At 44.6% G+C, this 25,154-nt stretch overlaps 1 protein-coding gene and 1 long non-coding RNA gene across 4 annotated transcripts; one reads left to right on the top strand and one right to left on the bottom strand.

Annotated features, from left to right (window-relative positions):
- Positions 1-2,043: 2,043 nt before the first annotated feature.
- Positions 2,044-3,159, bottom strand: LOC147976702 (uncharacterized). The gene is made up of 2 exons (XM_087518988.1): positions 2,766-3,159; positions 2,044-2,617 (listed from the first exon to the last, which is right to left on the bottom strand). Exons 1-2 carry the CDS (start codon positions 2,909-2,911, stop codon positions 2,248-2,250), a joined length of 516 nt encoding a protein of 171 aa, XP_087375114.1. The 5' UTR covers positions 2,912-3,159; the 3' UTR covers positions 2,044-2,247.
- Positions 3,160-4,482: 1,323 nt separating this feature from the next.
- LOC125552854 (uncharacterized) lies at positions 4,483-8,698 on the top strand. Of its 3 annotated transcripts, none has more exons than XR_015601642.1 (4): positions 4,483-4,774; positions 6,082-6,225; positions 6,338-7,428; positions 8,271-8,698. It is a non-coding gene; the product is annotated as an uncharacterized LOC125552854 (long non-coding RNA). The 3 variants fall into 3 exon arrangements; XR_015601641.1 differs by having other exon boundaries at positions 4,483-4,839; XR_015601640.1 differs by having other exon boundaries at positions 4,484-6,225.
- The last annotated feature ends 16,456 nt before the right edge of the window (positions 8,699-25,154 follow it).

Raw genomic sequence — 25,154 nt, 5'->3', positions numbered from 1 at the left:
TGGATCCAACAGCTCATAACCGGACCGTTCTTTTCAAAAGATCAATGGCGTGGCTGACTCGTAGCGTTGTCGAAAAACTAGCTAGCACGGTTACCTGAAATGTCGCGGTCATGGCTCATGGAGCGTTGTGCCAGCAGCCAGGACCAGACCATCTCCCATATTAAACACGACTTGAAGGCATCCCAGACATCCAAACCAGGCTAAATTGTACTCTCTTTGTTCCATAATATAAAAATATTTTTGAAGCTAACAAGTACTTCTTCCATCCTATAATGTAAGATTTTATTTTACTATCAAACTAACAAGTTATGGGACCGAGGGAGTAATATCTTTCATGCTAAGAAGTTTGAAAAAGGTTATTATTATATTATGGGACGGAGATAGGACTCTACTAGTAGTACTACTCACTAACCTAGAACGGACTTTTTAAAAAAAACGGAAACACTAACACCCACACGTGTGGAACGTCTCCAACTCGCCCACACGCCTGGATCGTCGTTGGTTGTTTTTTGCACGAATCCTGACACCAAAAGATGGATTTGGTGTGCCACGTAGGACAAGCCCGGTGTGTGGTGTGTAGGTAGTTCGCCCGCACGCTGTTTCTCTCTCGGACGAGACCGGTTGCGAGTCGGGGCGTGCGGTGGAACTGCTGTCACGCCCGCACGCCGCGCACGACTTCTGTTCCCCATCTCCCATGACTGCCCTTTTTCCCACTCTCCCACACCAAGTTGTCATTTGTCATGTTTTCTGCAGGGTACATGGCAACTGCCCTATTTGTGATTGTAAGCAGATGACAACTCTCTTTACCCCGAACATGTTATTGTTGCCACGTCTGTTTTTGTAGCGCTAAATGGCAACTGTCCAGTGCTAGTGCGTGGCAACTGCCCTATTTGTGATTATAAGCAGATGGCAACTCTCTTTACCCCGAACATGTTATTGTTGACACGTCTGTTTTGTAGCGCTACATGGCAACTGTCTAGTGTTAGTAGGTGGCAACTCCTAAAGATATCACCGTCGCCCACATGCCCGTCTCCTCTCCCACACACCAAAAGCTATCAGTTGCCATGTGTTTTTGCAGGGTACATGGCAACTGCCCTAGTGTGCTTATAAGCAGATGGCAACTCTCTTTTTTACCCGAACATGTTTTTTGCCATGTTTTTGTAGTGCTAAATAGCAACTATCTAGTGTTAGTAGGTGGCAAATCCTAAAGTTTTCAAATCATGGCAACTATAGTAGACCAGACCATACATGGCAACAGCTACAGTTGCCCAAAAATGGCATCCGACACTTGACCTGAGATGGCAACTGCAATTGAGCAACCATGGCAACTGTAGTTTTCAGACATGGCAACTGCAGTTCAGCAACATGGCAAGTACAGTTAAACGAACATGGAACAGGGTTCGGACCATGGCAATCACGGTGGGACGCGTGGTTACTGCCACGCGAGGCGTGTGGCTCGCATGCGGGGAGGGGCGAGGGCCGAGACGGGTCGTGCGGGCCGTGAGGTCGCTCGCCCGGACGTGCTAGTGCGGGCGATTGCGCCGCACACCGAACGTGCGGGCTGTGGTGGGGTGCGCGCGGACGTGCTCGTGCGGGCGGGCCTGTGTCGATGCCACACGGGGCGTGCGGCACATACCCCCTAGATGCCACACGTGTGGCAGTTATCGTCGTCCAAAAAAAATCTATAACAGGGTCTGTCTAGGACACATCTAGATGTGAAATAGTTATGTCACATCTAACTTAATTTCCACTATATTTGTGGTCTATTTTTTTGTCTCAGTTTTTTTTTGTTCCTTGTTGCTGCATTATTTGTGGGAGCTTAGATGTAACATCCTTAGAAAACATCTACTTCCTCTGTTTTTAAATACCCCCCCCTCCCCCCTCACTTTTATAAGTTGTTTTAGACAAGTGAAATTGAGCTGTTTTGCACGGTGTCTTACATACAAAGCAAACCATTCGAAAAAGATAAATATTTAGGAACGGAGCAAGTAGATGTGAATCAGACAAACTGACTCATTAACCTACAACTGACTGGCACGAATGTGCTGATAGCGTGCAGGGTCCAATCTACCAACCCTCCAAGGATTCCCCATCTTGATTTCGTCTGTTTATCCACAAAACAACACGAGGTTTCCCATGCCAAGCATCGGCTGGATGTCAGTAACATTTTGAGTGACTCAAACAAGTCCTGGAGCAGTGGATCGTCCGGTGATTTTTATACAAAAGTCAAATTAAGGATGATTAGTTTCAGAGCAGGAGGTTGCCGAGGGCGAGGCCGACGCAGACCGCCAGCGCGACCCACCACGCGGCGGCCACCGGGTGCCGGGCGGCCCCCGCGCTATCCTCCTCCTCCTCCTCGGGCTCCGCGCCGGCGGCTCCTCCTCCTCCTCCTCCTGCCCTGAGCGCGGAGTTCTCGGCCTCCAGCATCATCACCCACCGGCGGTGCGCCGAGAGCGCCACCGCGTCGCGCACGAGCAGCGCCGCGAGGCCTCCGCTGCGCGCGGCCGCGGCGGCCAGCTTCTCCTCCGCCTCCCGCGCCCGCGACTGCGACAGCCGCAGCGCCCGCAGCAGGCTGTCCTTGCCGTCGCCGTTACCCTTCTCGTCGGTCCGGCCCGCCCTGCGCAAAAATAGGGGGAGAGAGAGAGAGAGAGAGAGAGAGAGAGAGAGAGAGAGAGAGAGAGAGAGGCCACTCAGTCCGAGCAACGCAAATCCGTCGAGGCGAACGCGCCGCGCGACAGTGAAAAGAGCACGGCGCCTTGCCTTACCTCTGCAGGTGCAGAGCCGGGAGCGGGCCGAAGAGCTTGGCCGGAGGGGGCAGGTCGCAGTTGAGGAGCAGATCGGCGCGCGGCGGCCGTCCCCGGCGCCCCCTCTGGTGCTCGTCGGCGGCGGCGGGCGCGGCCATCAGCAGCATCTCCCGCCCGCCCGCAGACTCGCTCCCTCGACTGGAGCGCGGCGGCCGGGTCTGGTTTGGTGGGGGGCGTGGGGTTTGGTGCGGATGAGAGGAGGAGGCAGATGGGGCCGATAGGGGGGGCGGTTGCTTGAGGGAGGCTTCCGCTGGGAAGAAACCACGGGCGCGGGTAGGAGGAGGTTGCCGCCGCGGGCGCGGAGGAGCCAGTTTTGCGTGAGCCTTTGCTCGGGGGTGTGTAGTCGGGCATTTCCAGCAACTCTAGATTATCTGGCAAGTGCGCGACACACGACGGACAGGAGTGAGCACGGACGGAATCACGGTGGCAAGTTGCCATCGACAAATGGCGCATGAACGCGACCGACGAATCTCCGCCGGGACGGTTGGGTTCGATTCGGCGGGGCGGAGACTTTGTTCCAAACGCATCCCTGCTGCGCACGTCTCTTCCAGTTCCAGCGTCCCATGTTCAACTGTCAAGCAGTTTTTTCTTAACATAGTATACAATCAAAGTCCCAATCAAAGTCGGTCACATGTACGAGTATGCACTCACCCATATGAAACACGCGCACACACACATCTTATCTCTATGAGCTTCTCCGAGAGACCGAGCCGACGTAGCATCTTGAGATTGATGAAGTCACCACAGACATTTCATAGTCGACAGAGACATCTCCTCCCACCGAAAAAACATCGCCGAAATGTTTAAAATAAATTTAGGAAATGCGAGCGCCAGTGTCAACTACGAAGGCGTCTGTGATGACTTCGTCAATCTTAAGATGATGTGTCGGCTCAGTCTCTTAGAGGTGCTTGTAGGGATATGATGTACATGTGTGTGTTTACAAGGTGAGTACATATATGTACTACTCCCTCCGTTCCTAAATACTTGTCTTTCTAGGCATTTCAACAAGTGACTACATACGAAGCAAAATGAGTGAATCTACACTCTAAAATATGTCTACATACATCCATATGCAGTAGTCATTTGAAATGTCTATAAAAACAAATATTTAGGAACGGAGGGAGTAGTATGTATGAAACTGTGTACTGCATAAAAAACAAAAGGCAGCAAAGGACAAGGTATTGGTAAAAAAGAATTGCAGCTGAATAAGAAGAGGGACCTCACATCTGCAGTCTACATGCTGCCATAAGGGAGAAACAAATATTTGATTGCCATATATATGCATGCTCAAAAACAAAAAATATTTAACCCGGACTTCCGGGTCGTAGTCGTGAGGCCCGAGTTGAAGTCAGCCATGAAAACCACTGTCTATATGAAAGGAATGTTTGTCGTCCCCTATCCTCCACTAACCTCGCCTCATAGATGTTGAAATATATTGCCTGCTTCTTTCCATTAGTTCGGACTTTTGAACGAGCTGATTGAAGCATGAATTTAATATGGTATTCGAGTCAAGAGGTCTTGAGTTTAAGATCCTGCAATGCAGTATTAAATAACGGATCTGCTAATTTTCATGCGGATGAAAACAATTCGCCTTCATCCGTTTTCTGTGCCCTGCGATCTGTGCATGGAGATTCGTGTGTGTGACCCGTTATTTGTCTCGTTTCTCTTATCGGGCCCGTGTGGTTGACCCGTTATTTTTTCCATCGCAACCCGCGTGTCTGTGTGGTTGACACTGTCGCCCTCCTCCTCCCAGCCGAACACGCAACCCCGAACAGTCGAGCGAGAGAGAGATAGCCATGGCGATTTGGAGCTCCGCCTCACCGCTCGATCCAGTATTTTGGTGGTGACTTGTTCGCGCTCTCCCTCGTGCTGCCCCGCTTCCTCCGCCTCCCTTCTGTTCCTGCCGGCGGGATCTGCGGCATCTCTCGGCCCCGCACCGATCCGTCCCCATTTCCGTTGCTGGCGATTTTGTTCGTCGGATTCAGTCCCCCCCCCCCCCCCCCCCTCCCTTTTTGTTGTTCTTGTCATCTGTTAGGTAGGGAGTTGGTTTTGTCTGTCAGATTTGATGATTGTATCCACCCCCCGCAGCTTTTTTCCGTGTAGATTTGTTTAGGTTGCACCGTTTCTGGGATGCGTTTGATTGTTCTGCTAAGCGCGGTAGCTGCCGTAGCTGGGATGTGTGTCAGTTCGATGTGCTGATCTATAATTGATTGGATGTTGGAGTCCGAGTTGTTCATGTGAGGCTGGCTTGCTTAGTTGTAGTACTCTGATGTATTCAGTCAATTCGAACGGATGTATTCTGTTCCCTGGCCTTTAATCCCTAGACCATTTCTCTTCACTGGTATCGTTTAGTGGGTATGTGGTTTACTCTGTAATTTCTATTTTGGATTTACAGTGCAATCCCTATTGTTTTTTAGAGTGATTTTCAGTGTAATTCATACTGGATTTTCATTGATTTTCACTATAATCCGTACTGGATTTCCAGTGTAATTTTCTTGTGGATAGGTAGTATATTTGTAGTGTAAATCCAAAGCAATTTGTAGTGTAATCCCCGGTTATTTCACACTGTAATTTCAGTGTATTTGCACTGTATTTGCTAGTGGAATAATAGTGTATATGTCCTAGTTGCAGTGTATTTTTGTCAGTGGGGTTGCACTGTATTTGTTAGTGGAATTACAGTGTATTTGTCAGTGATGTACAGTGTAATTTGATAGCTGATTTACAGTGTAATTGCCATGGATTTGCACTGTATTCGCTAGTGGAATTACAGTGTAATTCACTTGAATTTTTATAGTGGAATTGCGTTTTGGATTTACAGTGTATTTGTCAGCAAATTTACAGTGTAATTCATAGCTGGTTTTACTGTGTAAATTCAGTGTAATTTACACTTTAATTGAGTAGCAGAGGAATTGTGACTGTTCTTGTGATGCACCGCTAGTTTGTATGTTCTTGTGATGCATCTGATTCCAGTGTATTTTCTTGAGGATTTAGACTATAATTATATTCGGATGTACACTCTAATCTTCATCGGAATTCCAGTGTATTTTCTTAGTGGGTGATTACAGTGTATTTACAATGTAATTCTCAGTTGGTTTCCACTGTAATTCGCATGGGATTTCTTCACTGTAATTCTTAGTGGGTTATGTAGTGAAATAAAATAGATGTAGACTGTAAATACTATCAATGCATTTCTTCATTATATTTTTGTTATGTTTTATCCCTTTTGCCATTTCATCTCAGACATTTTGTCCTTTTCTTTGTGTTTGTACATATTTAGGTTATAGATTAAAGTATGGGGAGACTCATGAAGGCTTTTGGTAAGGGCACTTATGCTGCTTGTGTTCAAGATTGTGATGATTCAGATTGGGAACCTTTTGTCCCCAATGATTTTCCTGAGGATGATCCTTTTCAAGATTCGGAGGTTATATTTCTAATTTGATTTTTTATTTCTTTTATTTTCTTTTATTTCTTGTTTGGTAGCTTATTTGTTCCGGTTTTCTAGTTCATTCATTTGTTTCATCTGTTAACTGCAGGAACGTCAAATGGATGATCATGATTTCGAGAAAGTCTTAGGCTATGCTTTTTAGCTGCTTTTTTTCTAGTCTGGCTCTGATAAAGATGGGGTGTTACCCGCTCAGGGCATGTGCTGCTATGATGAAGTGGATTTATTTCTGGTCATGTCCTGTTCCAGTTTTTTTACTGTAGTCCTTGATGGGTTGTAGTGTAATTATTTGTTGATTTTGCTCTGTAATGCCCAGTGGAATTACACTGTATGTTAATTGGTCTTACATAGTAATTTTAGCGGGTTCACACACTAATTTACAAAGTAGTTTACACAGTAATTTTAGCACTTCCTTACTGTTGGTTAGTGTTCATTTTTGTTGGCTTGTTCAAAACTGCAATTCTTACAGTGTAATTCTAGGTAGATTTACAGTGAAATTCTAAGTGGATTTACACTGTAATTCCTACTATATTTACATTATAATTCTAGGTCGATTTTACAGTGTAAATCTAGGTATTTACACTGTAATTCCTACTAGATTTACACTGTAATTCCTACTATATTCACAATGTAATTCCAGGTCGATTTTACATTGTAAATCTAGGTAGAATTACAGTGTAATTCTAGGTAGATTTATACTGTAATTCCTACTGGATTTACACTGTAATTCCTACCGTATTTTCAGTGTTTTTCTTAGTGTAGTAGATTTTACAGTGGATTCAAACTAGATTTACAGCGGTATTTAAAGTGTAAATCTTAGTGTAATTTTAGTTGATTTTATAGTGTAATTTTAGTGGTTTTTGTCATTTTCATTTTAATTGTGTGTGGTTAGTAGATTAGAGATGGGAAAGTATTGCCCGGGTTCTTTTTCTCCTTTCTCGCTGCTTTGCCTGTGTGGGTTGAAAAGAGTTGGGGTGTGGATCCAATAACATCTTGGTGCGGGTCCGTTTAAAAGCGGTATGAACCACCTGAAGTAGCTCAGTAAAAGAGTATGATCCACTCTGTTATTTGTCAAGACTCTAGTTAAAGAAAGCATGTTTTTGATAACTTTTTTTGTTTTCAGGATTGTTTTCTGCTACTAGAAAGCCATATGTTAAGGAAATCAACTTCATCTTCATTGAGGTACATCGCATGTCCTTTGATGCTGGATTTCATTGCATTTGGTTTGATTGTAGGCACCTGCACTCAATATTTTGAGTAAATTATCTATTAATGCAAACAAGTATTCAGTTTTGAACTGTAAATAAGTGCAGAGTAATTTTGCAGAGAAGGTCCCAGTAATTTGATCTAACAGTCACAAATTTCTCCTTTTAGTTCTGAACTGTAAATATGTAATCATTTTTATAGATTCTTTTTGTTTGTTGCTACTTGTGTGAGTGCCTTCTAGTGTGAATGTTTTTAGCCTGATTGTGTTTGTCCTTTTTCCTGTTAATTTCAATTTTTAGTGCTCATGTTAATGCATGTCAATATTCAGTGTAAGCAAGCATCCGATCATAGTAGTTTACACTTCTAAAGTTACTTAAATTCAGTCCTTCAATCACAACTATTTAAGAACAGGTAGAAAGTGTCTAAAACAAGTAGATTAAAGTGTCTTAACAGTGTTTGGTTTTTCAGTTTCCAAAGGGTGTGAAAATAGTCATATTTTCTCTCAACTGGAGCAATCCTCCCCCTTTTATGTTTTAACTAGTTTTCCCAAAATGGAATTGCTAGCTTCCTGAGCATGTTTTGATCCCTGTAGTGTGTTTATTTCTGCAAATCCAGAAATCTATGATCTGGGCATGTAGTTTTCAGTTTTCCTGTGATCATAGACAACTAGTTCATGAGACCATATCCTAGTTGTTCCTAGGGTTTCTCCTGTTTCATGCTTTTGTGTGATTATGTTCTTATTTTTGATCTGTGTAGATTTTGTGCTTAACTTATCCTATGTAATGATTCACTAGCTAGAGGTATGTTCTTTCTTCCAGATTTGTTCAGGCAGGAGAGAGACGACAGGAGGTGATGAATGCACAGGAGACCAGGGGGGTGTTACCTGTGATTATTTTTTTTTGCTTCTCCAGCCATGTTTGTGTCTAGAACTCTAGATCATGGAGGAATCGCCCTCTCTGGTGGCGCTTCTCTGGGGTAAATTTAGCACTTTCTCAGTGGAATTGCAGTGTAATTCTTTTGTGTGTTTTAAGTGGTATTTACAGTGTACTTTTAGTGTAATTACTGTGCATTTTCAGTGAAATTTACACTGTAATTGTTAGTGGAATTTACACTGTAAATGTTAGTGGGTTTACAGTGTACTTCTAGTGGATTTTTGCTCTGTATTTGCAAGTGGCATTTTTAGTGGAATTACTGTGTATTTCCATGGTTTTTACACTGTAATTATTAGTGTAATTTTGGGCCTTTGTATAGTTGATTCACAGCAGCAGCAACTGTATTTTTTCTGTAATTCGGCTTGTGATTAGATGCCATCAGTTTTGGTCCTTTTCATCCTCCTGTAGTTAGCTTAGTCCACCTTTTGTTAGATTTTAACCCTTTTAGCTGCTTTCTGTACGGGTTTGAATTGCTCAGAGCGTGCCCGTTTATAGTTTAGTGTATGGACCTATTTAGAAGTGATTTGCGGGACAGAGGCAATTTGCGGGGCAGAAAGAACAAAGGAACAGTGACACAAGACATATGATGTAACGCCCTCGATGCGGCTATATCTCCCACGTGTCGAAGCACGACTTAGAGGCATAACCGCATTGAAAGTAATGTCGCAAGAGAGGTAATCTTCACACAACCCATGTAATACATAAGGGAAAGAGATACATAGTTAGCTTACAATCGCCACTTCACACAATTACAGGAATAAAACATTACATCATCCAAATACAATCAAGGCCTGACTACGGAGCCAAAATAAAAGAAGAACCCCAAATGCGACAAAAGGTCCCGATCGACCCCAACTGGGCTCCACTACTGAACAACTAGAACGAAACAACATAAAGGACAAGATCTTCAAAGAGCTCCTCCTTGAGCTTGGTTGTGTCATCGGCAAGGACTCATCGGCACCTGCAAACTGGTTTTGGAAGTATCTGTGAGCCACGGGGACTCAGCAATCTCGCACCCTCGCGATCAAGACTATTTAAGCTTATGGGTAAGGTAAAGGTATGAGGTGGAGCTGCAGCAAGCGACTAGCATTTATGGTGGCTAACATACGCAAATGAGAGCGAGAAGAGAAGGCAAAGCACGGTCGATGAAACTATGATCAAGAAGTGATCCTAAACAACCTACGTCAAACATAACTCCAACACCGTGTTCACTTCCCGGACTCCGCCGGAAAGAGACCATCACGGTTACACACGCGGTTGATTCATTTTAATTAAGTTAAGGTTCAAGTTATCTACAACCGGACATTAACAAATTCCCATCTGCCCATAACCGCGGGCACGGCTTTCGAAAGTTCAAATCCCTGCAGGGGTGTCCCAACTTAGCCCATGACAAGCTCTCACGGTCAACGAAGGAATAGACCTCCTCCCGAGATGTTCCGATCAGACTCGGTATCCCGATACAACAAGACATTTCGACAGGGTAAAACTAAACCAGCAACATCGCCCGAATGTGCCGACAAATCCCGATAGGAGCTGCACATATCTCTTTCTCAGGGCACACTCAAATGAGCGCTCCATACAACTAAAACCAAATCTCGAGTTTCCCCGAGGGGGCGCTGCACAGGACTCTAGTTTGGACCAACACTCAGAGGAGCACTGGCCCGGGGGGGTAAAATAATGATGACCCTCAGGAGCGCGACTCCCAAGAGAAAACAAAAGGCTAGGTGGCGAATGGTAAAACTAATGTTGGGCATTGCTGGAAGAGCTTTACTTAAGGCGAACTGTCAAGGGGTTCCCATTATAGCCCAACCGTGTAAGGAACGCAAAATCCGGAAACATAACACCGATATGACGGAAACTAGGGCGGCAAGAGTGGAACAAAACACCAGGCATAAGGCCGAGCCTTCCACCCTTTACCAAGTATATAGATGCATTAATTAAATAAGATATATAGTGATATCCCAACAAGTAAACATGTTCCAACCAGGAACAACATCTCCATGTTCCAACAAGTAACAAAACTTCAATCTTCACCTGCAACTAACAATGCTATAAGAGGGGCTGAGCAAAGCGGTAACATAGCCAATCAACGGTTTGCTAGGACATGGTGGGTTAGAGGCTTGGTTCAACAATATAGGAGGCATGATAAGCAAGTGGTAGGTATCGCAGCATAGGCATAGCAAAAGAGCGAGCAACTAAGCAAGCAAAGATAGGAGTGATTTCGAGGGTATGGTCATCTTGCCTGAAATCCCGCAAGGAAAAAGAACGAGTCCATGAAGAAGACAAACGGATGTAGACGAACGGGTCCTCACAAACGCGACGTTATCGGAACCAACCCGAAGAAGCAACACCGAAAAGAAGCAAACGACATAGTAAACAACCACCACAAAGACATGGCATGATGCACAAACAAGTATGATGCATGTCCGGTTTAATGAAGCATGACATGGCAAAGTGCACAAACAATCCTACAAATTAAGTGGAGCCCAATATGCATCGGGATGCATATTGACAAAACACCACGTCAATTAGTTAGTTCTCTCCCGGTTAGGTACTCAACAATATTAAATGTTGTTAAACATGGCAAGAGGGTGAAGCACAACAAAACTACCTATCTAGGCAAGTTTAAATGAGGCCGGGAGCAACGAACAACAAATCCGGAAACTCCTCATGAGCATAAATTAGGTTTGGTACTGTTCTGCCCTAAACATAATTTTAGAGTTGTTAAGCATGCAAGATGAGTGCACCATGTTAAACTAGACAAAATTCCACCCCAATTACATATAAAGTTTATTAAATTCCGAGTTACGGTTATTTAGTTATGAATTAAACCATTTTAGCATGACATAGGAGCAAATTAATGCAAACAACATTTTAAATATTTTAAACATGGATGAAAGTTGGATATTATTAATCTACACAAAATTCCGAGCAAGTTTCATATATAAATCATTTTAATCCGATGCACGGTTAGTGAGTTATTAAATGCATGAACTAGGGGGACTATTCTGCAAAACTGGCAATCTCTGGAATAATTAGGAAAAATCCCAGGCGCTGAAAAAAAAACATCACGGGCCGAAATGGACTAGCCCAACAGCAGGAAGGAAAAAAAAAGAGGCGGGGCGCTGGGGGTGTCTCACCCCTGGGCTGCGGCCCGTGAAGGAAGAGGAGGCAGGCCGGAAGGGCGGCGCGGATCTGGAGCTGGGCCGGGGAAGCTGGAGAGATGGGCCGGCCCACGAGGCACAGGTGAGCGAGAGCCCCGTCGTGCTCCTCCTGAGCTCGAAGCCGAGGATGGCCATGGCGGCGGCGCGGCGGTACAGGGACTCCGGCGAGGGCTGCGAAGGCCGGGGGCGCGCGGGAGGCGCCGAAAATGGGTAGATCGGCGGCGGGGCAACCGGATCTGGGGCGGAGGACGCCCAAGGACGACGGGGAGGCCGGGTTCGACGAGAGGGCGGCAGCTCCGGCGAGACCCGTCCACTCCGGCGACGAGCACGAGGCATGGGACTCTAGCGAGGGCCCCTGGGGAGAACAGAGAGAGGACGCTCATGAGAGAGAGAAGCAGAGAGGAAGAGGATGGCGGCGCTGGTGACCTGGCGAAGCGGCTGGGCGAAGCTCCGGCGATGGCCACGCGATCGTGATCGAACGCTCTAGATGATGGAGCAGAGTAAGGTGGGTTTTGGGCCAAATTGGAGGGGTGTTAGGCTACAACACACACGAGGCCTTCTCGGTCCCTCGGTTAACCGTTGGAGTATCAAACGAAGTCCAAATGATACGAAACTTGACAGGAGGTCTACCGGTAGTAAACCAAGGCCGCATGACAAGTCTCGGTCCAATCCGGAAATGTTTAATGCCCACACACGAAAGAAAGGTAGAAATGACCACCGGAGGAGAACGAAGCGCCGGAATGCAAAACGGATAACGGGGAAAATGCTCGGATGCATGAGACGAACACGTATGCAGATGAAATGCACATGATGACATGATATGCAATGCATGACACGCAAGCAATGACAAGGCAACACCAGCGAATAACTGAACGACACCTGGCACATCGGTCTCGGGGCGTTACAACACTCCACCACTACGAGAGGATCTCGTCCCGAGATCTAGAATGGCACCGGAGGGACAACGGAAGAGAAAGAGAAGAGGTGAGACTAAGTTGCTTCTTTGACAAACGAGTGAAACCAAAGAACCTTGAAAAGGTTACACAAATTTAAGAACGAATACAACGAAGGTGAACAAAGTCGAAAACACTCCGTTAGCAAGGAGGGACAAAGAACATTGCGAAAATCTTGAGGTTGAAGGGGCAAGATATTTATTGATAACACTCCGGTTAAAGAAGGGGATCAAGTAAGACCAAAATTCGGGCAGCGCTCCGGTTGAAACGGAAGGCAAAAACTTGATAAAATGAAAAGAACTTGAGCAAAAGGGCACGGCACTCCGGTTTAATGGATAGACATGAAAAAACATGATCCTGTCAAAGCAAGAAGATGGGTTGAAGAGAGCAACATCAGAAAGCCTCCAGAACAAAAGAATAGAAGATAGATAATTGAAATAAGAGAATTGAGAAGAAAATGCCAATTTCTGCCACAAAAGAGTTTGAAAAGGCATCTTTAGGAGAAAGGTCGAACGGAGTTGTTGGAAAACCAACAACGAAAAGGATAAGTTTGATATGGTCTTATGGAATACATCTCGAATTATGAGGTGACAACCTGCCACTCACGGAAAAGAATTGGATTGATATGAACAAATTTACGAGAAAGGTATGTCGCACCGGAAAGGACAAATGAAGAGCTTGGATCATTTATGAGCACCATAATAGCAACAATCCTTAGGGACAGCTTTAGGTGAAATATAACCCAAGATAGCTCCAATGACGAGATTGATGGATTTAAAAATGTCTCATTCTAGACACCATGTGAATCATGAAAACCCGAACTTAAATTATCAAGAATGACATAATACCACCTCGAATGATAAGGTAGACAGAAATGCACTCCGGATAGCAAGATGAAGAATGCTTGAACTCCTTAGAAAAGAATCTCGATGAACATTTCGAGAAGGAATATAAATCCTTGATGAACCAACATGTAGAATCTCCAAGAAGAACTCCGGTAACGAAAGGATAACGAGAAGAAAGAGAAGTTGAAAACACAAGGTGAAACCTTGCAATGCTTTAGATGGATCTCCGTGATGATATAATTGAGAGTACTTGGAACTCCGGAAAAGAAAAGATGAAACAAGTGAAACCAAGAATTTTTGATGAGCCTCCGGAATAAAGAATTAATCACTTCAATGAAACCAGAATAAGAATTACATTATGCTTATCCTTCACCAATTTAAATTGATGACAATCAACGGATTTGACATATTACTTATTCTCATAGAAAAGATTAAGAGAGATATAACATAAACTTGAGAAGGTCTTCAATGAACCACCGGTAGGGTTGAAACAACGAATGAATTGATATGATGACCAAGGAAGAGAACTCTTGAACGGACCACCGTAAGAATTGAAAATGATCGAAGTAGGGGTGCATCACCGGTAAGAATTAGCAAATGAACAAAGGTACTTGAGAGAATTTAGATACACCTGGAACGAAGAGATCACGCGCTGATTAAAGAATATTGAATGATGCACCGGTGAGATTTTGGGGAACGAGAGCTGAAAGCTGGGAATGAACAAGTCTTCTGAAATGATGGGCTCCGGATAATCCAACTGAGAAGACTCTTGAATTACTTCGGATGGTGAAAAGAATTCTCACAATCAAAACAATTATGAGAGGATGGTATCAAGCTTGAACCACGAATCTTGAAGAGAATGGAGCAAGATTAAAGAGAAACTCTTTTTCGGTCTTCAAATGTTGAGAATGACGACGAGAAACACCACCGTGAATTGTTGAGAAACTCCGGAATAAAGAAGAATAGGCAAGTTGAACCAATGATGAAAAGAATTTGATAGATCTTGGAGAAAACATTTGGCTGATGAAAAACTTCATTCTTACGTCAAACTTTGAAATGGATTTGAGAATAACTCCGGTAGAAATTGGAAGAGTCGGGTAAGATCCTGGGAAAAGACCTGTGGGTTAGGGCCCACTCAAAAGAAACACCGTAGAACAATTCAAAAGAGAGAAAGCAACAGTTGAATTACATGGCTTGAATGAGATAACAATCTCGAAATAGGTTGAGCGGATCTTGGATGACAAGACGAGCCTTCTGAGATATCTTTAGCACTCCGGAACAATTGAACAGCGAGAGGTGAATGATTAAGGATTGCACCGGCATGAGAAGGTATTTGAAACAAGGAAAAAGGATATGATCCACAAAGCTTGACTTGGTTCCACCGGAGAAGAAAAGAACGAAAGATGATGAACTTGAAGCTCTGTTAGAATCTTCATGAGAATCACCGGATAAGGATATTGATTGAAAAGAAAGGAGAGACTTCACATCAATAAAATGGATACTTGATTAAGAAATCTGAGTTCTCGGAGAAAAGGGGTGGGAGGGCGGGAAAAACAAAGACAATTTGGGATGGATGAAACGAACACCGTAGAGAAAGCTGAGATTGAAACTTGCGGATGTTGAAATGTACGGATCCACTTGAGGAGAAGCACATCGGTGAAAAGGATTGACATGACAATCTCGATTATCATGACGGATTAGTATTCACATAGAAGTATGATAACACCACTTGGAAAAGGTATGGAATCAACATTTGACTTCGAAGCAACTCGAATACCACAACTCAAAACAAAACAAAGGATTGGCTTGCAGAATCAGCCAGAACAAACATATGATAGAGATTTCGCCCGAAGTTTTCATGGTGGGGCCTACACGGGCTCGATTGTATAGCACCATCATGTACAAGGCAGTGCACATGACATACGAAGCGTCCCCGAGTCGGCATAGCCAAGGACTCTTTAAGACACAACGAGACCACTGTAAAACCGACCGTGAATAGGCGGACCACTAGACGTCGAACCCCAATTTCATATCATACATCTGTCGGAAAGATATCCTAAGAGCTACTTGATTTCCCACCTATGAAACTCCCGAACCTTTCCGGTTTATGCAATCAGGTGTTGGGGATACAGGGGAAGCATAATATCTCACCCAAAACTAACAAATCCTACATCCAGCTGTATCCATCCTTCAACACATAACCAATAAACCTTCGAAAATCATCTACCTCAACCTTCGAAAAGCATCCGTTATACGAGTTATGGCGATACTCCCGAACTCCCACCCCAGTACTGGGTGGCGTCGAGGTTATCTCACCAACGAACTGCATAAAAGAGATTTTCGATGTTGGCGTACTAAACTCAGGTATTCCAGAATTGCAACGATAAAATTATGATGACAACACCTCAGAGCTCAACTCCCCGAGACATTTCCACTAAACCCCTGACAGGAGGCACCAAGACAATGTTCTCATCATAAAACCATCGGAACAATTCCAAGATACCCGTGTGATCCTAAAAAAAATTTAAGTGAAACTTGAGAAGAGAAGAGTCAAAACTCTACGTCAGGATGCCTTACCAGAGCGATGAAGGGACTGGGAAGTAAAAAGAATTCCTAAACTCTCCGATATATAATTCCTAAATGACTCAAAACATTTTTCTAGACACAACTCGGCCGCTAAAAACGATCAAGCAATGGGGCTCCTAAGGTCGGGGAAGGCTCTGATACCAACTTGTAACACCCTCGATGCGGCTATATCTCCCACGTGTCGAAGCACGACTTAGAGGCATAACCTCATTGAAAGTAATGTCGCAAGAGAGGTAATCTTCACACAACCCATGTAATACATAAGGGAAAGAGATACATAGTTGGCTTACAATCGCCACTTCACACAATTAGAGGAATAAAACATTACATCATCCAAATACAATCAAGGCCCGACTACGGAGCCAAAATAAAAGAAGAACCCCAAATGCGACAAAAGGTCCCGATCGACCCCAACTGGGCTCCACTACTGAACAACTAGAACAAAACAACATAAAGGACAAGATCTTCAAAGAGCTCCTCCTTGAGCTTGGTTGTGTCATCGGCAAGGACTCATCGGCACCTGCAAACTGGTTTTGGAAGTATCTGTGAGCCACGGGGACTCAGCAATCTCGCACCCTCGCGATCAAGACTATTTAAGCTTATGGGTAAGGTAAAGGTATGAGGTGGAGCTGCAGCAAGCGACTAGCATTTATGGTGGCTAACATACGCAAATGAGAGCGAGAAGAGAAGGCAAAGCACGGTCGATGAAACTATGATCAAGAAGTGATCCTAAACAACCTACGTCAAACATAACTCCAACACCGTGTTCACTTCCCGGACTCCGCCGGAAAGAGACCATCACGGTTACACACGCGGTTGATTCATTTTAATTAAGTTAAGGTTCAAGTTATCTACAACCGGACATTAACAAATTCTCATCTGCCCATAACCGCGGGCACGGCTTTCGAAAGTTCAAATCCCTGCAGGGGTGTCCCAACTTAGCCCATGACAAGCTCTCACGGTCAACGAAGGAATAGACCTCCTCCCGAGATGTTCCGATCAGACTCGGTATCCCGATACAACAAGACATTTCGACAGGGTAAAACTAAACCAGCAACACCGCCCGAATGTGCCGACAAATCCCGATAGGAGCTGCACATATCTCTTTCTCAGGGCACACTCAGATGAGCGCTCCATACAACTAAAACCAAACCTCGAGTTTCCCCGAGGGGGCGCTGCACAGGACTCTAGTTTGGACCAACACTCAGAGGAGCACTGGCCCGGGGGGGTAAAATAATGATGACCCTCAGGAGCGCGACTCCCAAGAGAAAACAAAAGGCTAGGTGGCGAATGGTAAAACTAATGTTGGGCATTGCTGGAAGAGCTTTACTTAAGGCGAACTGTCAAGGGGTTCCCATTATAGCCCAACCGTGTAAGGAACGCAAAATCCGGAAACATAACACCGATATGACGGAAACTAGGGCGGCAAGAGTGGAACAAAACACCAGGCATAAGGCTGAGCCTTCCACCCTTTACCAAGTATATAGATGCATTAATTAAATAAGATATATAGTGATATCCCAACAAGTAAACATGTTCCAACCAGGAACAACATCTCCATGTTCCAACAAGGAACAAAACTTCAATCTTCACCTGCAACTAACAATGCTATAAGAGGGGCTGAGCAAAGCGGTAACATAGCCAATCAACGGTTTGCTAGGACATGGTGGGTTAGAGGCTTGGTTCAACAATATAGGAGGCATGATAAGCAAGTGGTAGGTATCGCAGCATAGGCATAGCAAAAGAGCGAGCAACTAAGCAAGCAAAGATAGGAGTGATTTCGAGGGTATGGTCATCTTGCCTGAAATCCCGCAAGGAAGAAGAACGAGTCCATGAAGAAGACAAACGGATGTAGACGAACGGGTCCTCACAAACGCGACGTTATCGGAACCAACCCGAAGAAGCAACACCGGAAAGAAGCAAACGACATAGTAAACAACCACCACAAAGACATGGCATGATGCACAAACAAGTATGATGCATGTCCGGTTTAATGAAGCATGACATGGCAAAGTGCACAAACAATCCTACAAATTAAGTGGAGCTCAATATGCATCGGGATGCATATTGACAAAACACCACGTCAATTAGTTAGTTCTCTCCCGGTTAGGTACTCAACAATATTAAATGTTGTTAAACATGGCAAGAGGGTGAAGCACAACAAAACTACCTATCTAGGCAAGTTTAAATGAGGCCGGGAGCAACGAACAACAAATCCGGAAACTCCTCATGAGCATAAATTAGGTTTGGTACTGTTCTGCCCTAAACATAATTTTAGAGTTGTTAAGCATGCAAGATGAGTGCACCATGTTAAACTAGACAAAATTCCACCCCAATTACATATAAAGTTTATTAAATTCCGAGTTACGGTTATTTAGTTATGAATTAAACCATTTTAGCATGACATAGGAGCAAATTAATGCAAACAACATTTTAAATATTTTAAACATGGATGAAAGTTGGATATTATTAATCTACACAAAATTCCGAGCAAGTTTCATATATAAATCATTTTAATCCGATGCACGGTTAGTGAGTTATTAAATGCATGAACTAGGGGGACTATTCTGCAAAACTGGCAATCTCTGGAATAATTAGGAAAAATCCCAGGCGCTGAAAAAAAAACATCACGGGCCGAAATGGACTAGCCCAACAGCAGGAAGGAAAAAAAAAGAGGCGGGGCGCTGGGGGTGTCTCACCCCTGGGCTGCGGCCCGTGAAGGAAGAGGAGGCAGGCCGGAAGGGCGGCGCGGATCTGGAGCTGGGCCGGGGAAGCTGGAGAGATGGGCCGGCCCACGAGGCACAGGTGAGCGAGAGCCCCGTCGTGCTCCTCCTGAGCTCGAAGCCGAGGATGGCCATGGCGGCGGCGCGGCGGTACAGGGACTCCGGCGAGGGCTGCGAAGGCCGGGGGCGCGCGGGAGGCGCCGAAAATGGGTAGATCGGCGGCGGGGCAACCGGATCTGGGGCGGAGGACGCCCAAGGACGACGGGGAGGCCGGGTTCGACGAGAGGGCGGCAGCTCCGGCGAGACCCGTCCACTCCGGCGACGAGCACGAGGCATGGGACTCTAGCGAGGGCCCCTGGGGAGAACAGAGAGAGGACGCTCATGAGAGAGAGAAGCAGAGAGGAAGAGGATGGCGGCGCTGGTGACCTGGCGAAGCGGCTGGGCGAAGCTCCGGCGATGGCCACGCGATCGTGATCGAACGCTCTAGATGATGGAGCAGAGTAAGGTGGGTTTTGGGCCAAATTGGAGGGGTGTTAGGCTACAACACACACGAGGCCTTCTCGGTCCCTCGGTTAACCGTTGGAGTATCAAACGAAGTCCAAATGATACGAAACTTGACAGGAGGTCTACCGGTAGTAAACCAAGGCCGCATGACAAGTCTCGGTCCAATCCGGAAATGTTTAATGCCCACACACGAAAGAAAGGTAGAAATGACCACCGGAGGAGAACGAAGCGCCGGAATGCAAAACGGATAACGGGGAAAATGCTCGGATGCATGAGACGAACACGTATGCAGATGAAATGCACATGATGACATGATATGCAATGCATGACACGCAAGCAATGACAAGGCAACACCAGCGAATAACTGAACGACACCTGGCACATCGGTCTCGGGGCGTTACAACACTCCACCACTACGAGAGGATCTCGTCCCGAGATCTAGAATGGCACCGGAGGGACAACGGAAGAGAAAGAGAAGAGGTGAGACTAAGTTGCTTCTTTGACAAACGAGTGAAACCAAAGAACCTTGAAAAGGTTACACAAATTTAAGAACGAATACAACGAAGGTGAACAAAGTCGAAAACACTCCGTTAGCAAGGAGGGACAAAGAACATTGCGAAAATCTTGAGGTTGAAGGGGCAAGATATTTATTGATAACACTCCGGTTAAAGAAGGGGATCAAGTAAGACCAAAATTCGGGCAGCGCTCCGGTTGAAACGGAAGGCAAAAACTTGATAAAATGAAAAGAACTTGAGCAAAAGGGCACGGCACTCCGGTTTAATGGATAGACATGAAAAAACATGATCCTGTCAAAGCAAGAAGATGGGTTGAAGAGAGCAACATCAGAAAGCCTCCAGAACAAAAGAATAGAAGATAGATAATTGAAATAAGAGAATTGAGAAGAAAATGCCAATTTCTGCCACAAAAGAGTTTGAAAAGGCATCTTTAGGAGAAAGGTCGAACGGAGTTGTTGGAAAACCAACAACGAAAAGGATAAGTTTGATATGGTCTTATGGAATACATCTCGAATTATGAGGTGACAACCTGCCACTCACGGAAAAGAATTGGATTGATATGAACAAATTTACGAGAAAGGTATGTCGCACCGGAAAGGACAAATGAAGAGCTTGGATCATTTATGAGCACCATAATAGCAACAATCCTTAGGGACAGCTTTAGGTGAAATATAACCCAAGATAGCTCCAATGACGAGATTGATGGATTTAAAAATGTCTCATTCTAGACACCATGTGAATCATGAAAACCCGAACTTAAATTATCAAGAATGACATAATACCACCTCGAATGATAAGGTAGACAGAAATGCACTCCGGATAGCAAGATGAAGAATGCTTGAACTCCTTAGAAAAGAATCTCGATGAACATTTCGAGAAGGAATATAAATCCTTGATGAACCAACATGTAGAATCTCCAAGAAGAACTCCGGTAACGAAAGGATAACGAGAAGAAAGAGAAGTTGAAAACACAAGGTGAAACCTTGCAATGCTTTAGATGGATCTCCGTGATGATATAATTGAGAGTACTTGGAACTCCGGAAAAGAAAAGATGAAACAAGTGAAACCAAGAATTTTTGATGAGCCTCCGGAATAAAGAATTAATCACTTCAATGAAACCAGAATAAGAATTACATTATGCTTATCCTTCACCAATTTAAATTGATGACAATCAACGGATTTGACATATTACTTATTCTCATAGAAAAGATTAAGAGAGATATAACATAAACTTGAGAAGGTCTTCAATGAACCACCGGTAGGGTTGAAACAACGAATGAATTGATATGATGACCAAGGAAGAGAACTCTTGAACGGACCACCGTAAGAATTGAAAATGATCGAAGTAGGGGTGCATCACCGGTAAGAATTAGCAAATGAACAAAGGTACTTGAGAGAATTTAGATACACCTGGAACGAAGAGATCACGCGCTGATTAAAGAATATTGAATGATGCACCGGTGAGATTTTGGGGAACGAGAGCTGAAAGCTGGGAATGAACAAGTCTTCTGAAATGATGGGCTCCGGATAATCCAACTGAGAAGACTCTTGAATTACTTCGGATGGTGAAAAGAATTCTCACAATCAAAACAATTATGAGAGGATGGTATCAAGCTTGAACCACGAATCTTGAAGAGAATGGAGCAAGATTAAAGAGAAACTCTTTTTCGGTCTTCAAATGTTGAGAATGACGACGAGAAACACCACCGTGAATTGTTGAGAAACTCCGGAATAAAGAAGAATAGGCAAGTTGAACCAATGATGAAAAGAATTTGATAGATCTTGGAGAAAACATTTGGCTGATGAAAAACTTCATTCTTACGTCAAACTTTGAAATGGATTTGAGAATAACTCCGGTAGAAATTGGAAGAGTCGGGTAAGATCCTGGGAAAAGACCTGTGGGTTAGGGCCCACTCAAAAGAAACACCGTAGAACAATTCAAAAGAGAGAAAGCAACGGTTGAATTACATGGCTTGAATGAGATAACAATCTCGAAATAGGTTGAGCGGATCTTGGATGACAAGACGAGCCTTCTGAGATATCTTTAGCACTCCGGAACAATTGAACAGCGAGAGGTGAATGATTAAGGATTGCACCGGCATGAGAAGGTATTTGAAACAAGGAAAAAGGATATGATCCACAAAGCTTGACTTGGTTCCACCGGAGAAGAAAAGAACGAAAGATGATGAACTTGAAGCTCTGTTAGAATCTTCATGAGAATCACCGGATAAGGATATTGATTGAAAAGAAAGGAGAGACTTCACATCAATAAAATGGATACTTGATTAAGAAATCTGAGTTCTCGGAGAAAAGGGGTGGGAGGGCGGGAAAAACAAAGACAATTTGGGATGGATGAAACGAACACCGTAGAGAAAGCTGAGATTGAAACTTGCGGATGTTGAAATGTACGGATCCACTTGAGGAGAAGCACATCGGTGAAAAGGATTGACATGACAATCTCGATTATCATGACGGATTAGTATTCACATAGAAGTATGATAACACCACTTGGAAAAGGTATGGAATCAACATTTGACTTCGAAGCAACTCGAATACCACAACTCAAAACAAAACAAAGGATTGGCTTGCAGAATCAGCCAGAACAAACATATGATAGAGATTTCGCCCGAAGTTTTCATGGTGGGGCCTACACGGGCTCGATTGTATAGCACCATCATGTACAAGGCAGTGCACATGACATACGAAGCGTCCCCGAGTCGGCATAGCCAAGGACTCTTTAAGACACAACGAGACCACTGTAAAACCGACCGTGAATAGGCGGACCACTAGACGTCGAACCCCAATTTCATATCATACATCTGTCGGAAAGATATCCTAAGAGCTACTTGATTTCCCACCTATGAAACTCCCGAACCTTTCCGGTTTATGCAATCAGGTGTTGGGGATACAGGGGAAGCATAATATCTCACCCAAAACTAACAAATCCTACATCCAGCTGTATCCATCCTTCAACACATAACCAATAAACCTTCGAAAATCATCTACCTCAACCTTCGAAAAGCATCCGTTATACGAGTTATGGCGATACTCCCGAACTCCCACCCCAGTACTGGGTGGCGTCGAGGTTATCTCACCAACGAACTGCATAAAAGAGATTTTCGATGTTGGCGTACTAAACTCAGGTATTCCAGAATTGCAACGATAAAATTATGATGACAACACCTCAGAGCTCAACTCCCCGAGACATTTCCACTAAACCCCTGACAGGAGGCACCAAGACAATGTTCTCATCATAAAACCATCGGAACAATTCCAAGATACCCGTGTGATCCTAAAAAAAATTTAAGTGAAACTTGAGAAGAGAAGAGTCAAAACTCTACGTCAGGATGCCTTACCAGAGCGATGAAGGGACTGGGAAGTAAAAAGAATTCCTAAACTCTCCGATATATAATTCCTAAATGACTCAAAACATTTTTCTAGACACAACTCGGCCGCTAAAAACGATCAAGCAATGGGGCTCCTAAGGTCGGGGAAGGCTCTGATACCAACTTGTAACACCCTCGATGCGGCTATATCTCCCACGTGTCGAAGCACGACTTAGAGGCATAACCTCATTGAAAGTAATGTCGCAAGAGAGGTAATCTTCACACAACCCATGTAATACATAAGGGAAAGAGATACATAGTTGGCTTACAATCGCCACTTCACACAATTAGAGGAATAAAACATTACATCATCCAAATACAATCAAGGCCCGACTACGGAGCCAAAATAAAAGAAGAACCCCAAATGCGACAAAAGGTCCCGATCGACCCCAACTGGGCTCCACTACTGAACAACTAGAACAAAACAACATAAAGGACAAGATCTTCAAAGAGCTCCTCCTTGAGCTTGGTTGTGTCATCGGCAAGGACTCATCGGCACCTGCAAACTGGTTTTGGAAGTATCTGTGAGCCACGGGGACTCAGCAATCTCGCACCCTCGCGATCAAGACTATTTAAGCTTATGGGTAAGGTAAAGGTATGAGGTGGAGCTGCAGCAAGCGACTAGCATTTATGGTGGCTAACATACGCAAATGAGAGCGAGAAGAGAAGGCAAAGCACGGTCGATGAAACTATGATCAAGAAGTGATCCTAAACAACCTACGTCAAACATAACTCCAACACCGTGTTCACTTCCCGGACTCCGCCGGAAAGAGACCATCACGGTTACACACGCGGTTGATTCATTTTAATTAAGTTAAGGTTCAAGTTATCTACAACCGGACATTAACAAATTCTCATCTGCCCATAACCGCGGGCACGGCTTTCGAAAGTTCAAATCCCTGCAGGGGTGTCCCAACTTAGCCCATGACAAGCTCTCACGGTCAACGAAGGAATAGACCTCCTCCCGAGATGTTCCGATCAGACTCGGTATCCCGATACAACAAGACATTTCGACAGGGTAAAACTAAACCAGCAACACCGCCCGAATGTGCCGACAAATCCCGATAGGAGCTGCACATATCTCTTTCTCAGGGCACACTCAGATGAGCGCTCCATACAACTAAAACCAAACCTCGAGTTTCCCCGAGGGGGCGCTGCACAGGACTCTAGTTTGGACCAACACTCAGAGGAGCACTGGCCCGGGGGGGTAAAATAATGATGACCCTCAGGAGCGCGACTCCCAAGAGAAAACAAAAGGCTAGGTGGCGAATGGTAAAACTAATGTTGGGCATTGCTGGAAGAGCTTTACTTAAGGCGAACTGTCAAGGGGTTCCCATTATAGCCCAACCGTGTAAGGAACGCAAAATCCGGAAACATAACACCGATATGACGGAAACTAGGGCGGCAAGAGTGGAACAAAACACCAGGCATAAGGCTGAGCCTTCCACCCTTTACCAAGTATATAGATGCATTAATTAAATAAGATATATAGTGATATCCCAACAAGTAAACATGTTCCAACCAGGAACAACATCTCCATGTTCCAACAAGGAACAAAACTTCAATCTTCACCTGCAACTAACAATGCTATAAGAGGGGCTGAGCAAAGCGGTAACATAGCCAATCAACGGTTTGCTAGGACATGGTGGGTTAGAGGCTTGGTTCAACAATATAGGAGGCATGATAAGCAAGTGGTAGGTATCGCAGCATAGGCATAGCAAAAGAGCGAGCAACTAAGCAAGCAAAGATAGGAGTGATTTCGAGGGTATGGTCATCTTGCCTGAAATCCCGCAAGGAAGAAGAACGAGTCCATGAAGAAGACAAACGGATGTAGACGAACGGGTCCTCACAAACGCGACGTTATCGGAACCAACCCGAAGAAGCAACACCGGAAAGAAGCAAACGACATAGTAAACAACCACCACAAAGACATGGCATGATGCACAAACAAGTATGATGCATGTCCGGTTTAATGAAGCATGACATGGCAAAGTGCACAAACAATCCTACAAATTAAGTGGAGCTCAATATGCATCGGGATGCATATTGACAAAACACCACGTCAATTAGTTAGTTCTCTCCCGGTTAGGTACT

The sequence above is a fragment of the Triticum urartu genome, chromosome 4A, assembly GCF_056163025.1.
Source record: "Triticum urartu cultivar PI428250 chromosome 4A, HENAU_Tu73, whole genome shotgun sequence".
Lineage (NCBI taxonomy): Eukaryota > Viridiplantae > Streptophyta > Magnoliopsida > Poales > Poaceae > Triticum > Triticum urartu.
The sequence above is the reverse complement of the archived record's forward strand: the minus strand, read 5'-3'. Positions and strand labels throughout refer to the sequence as shown.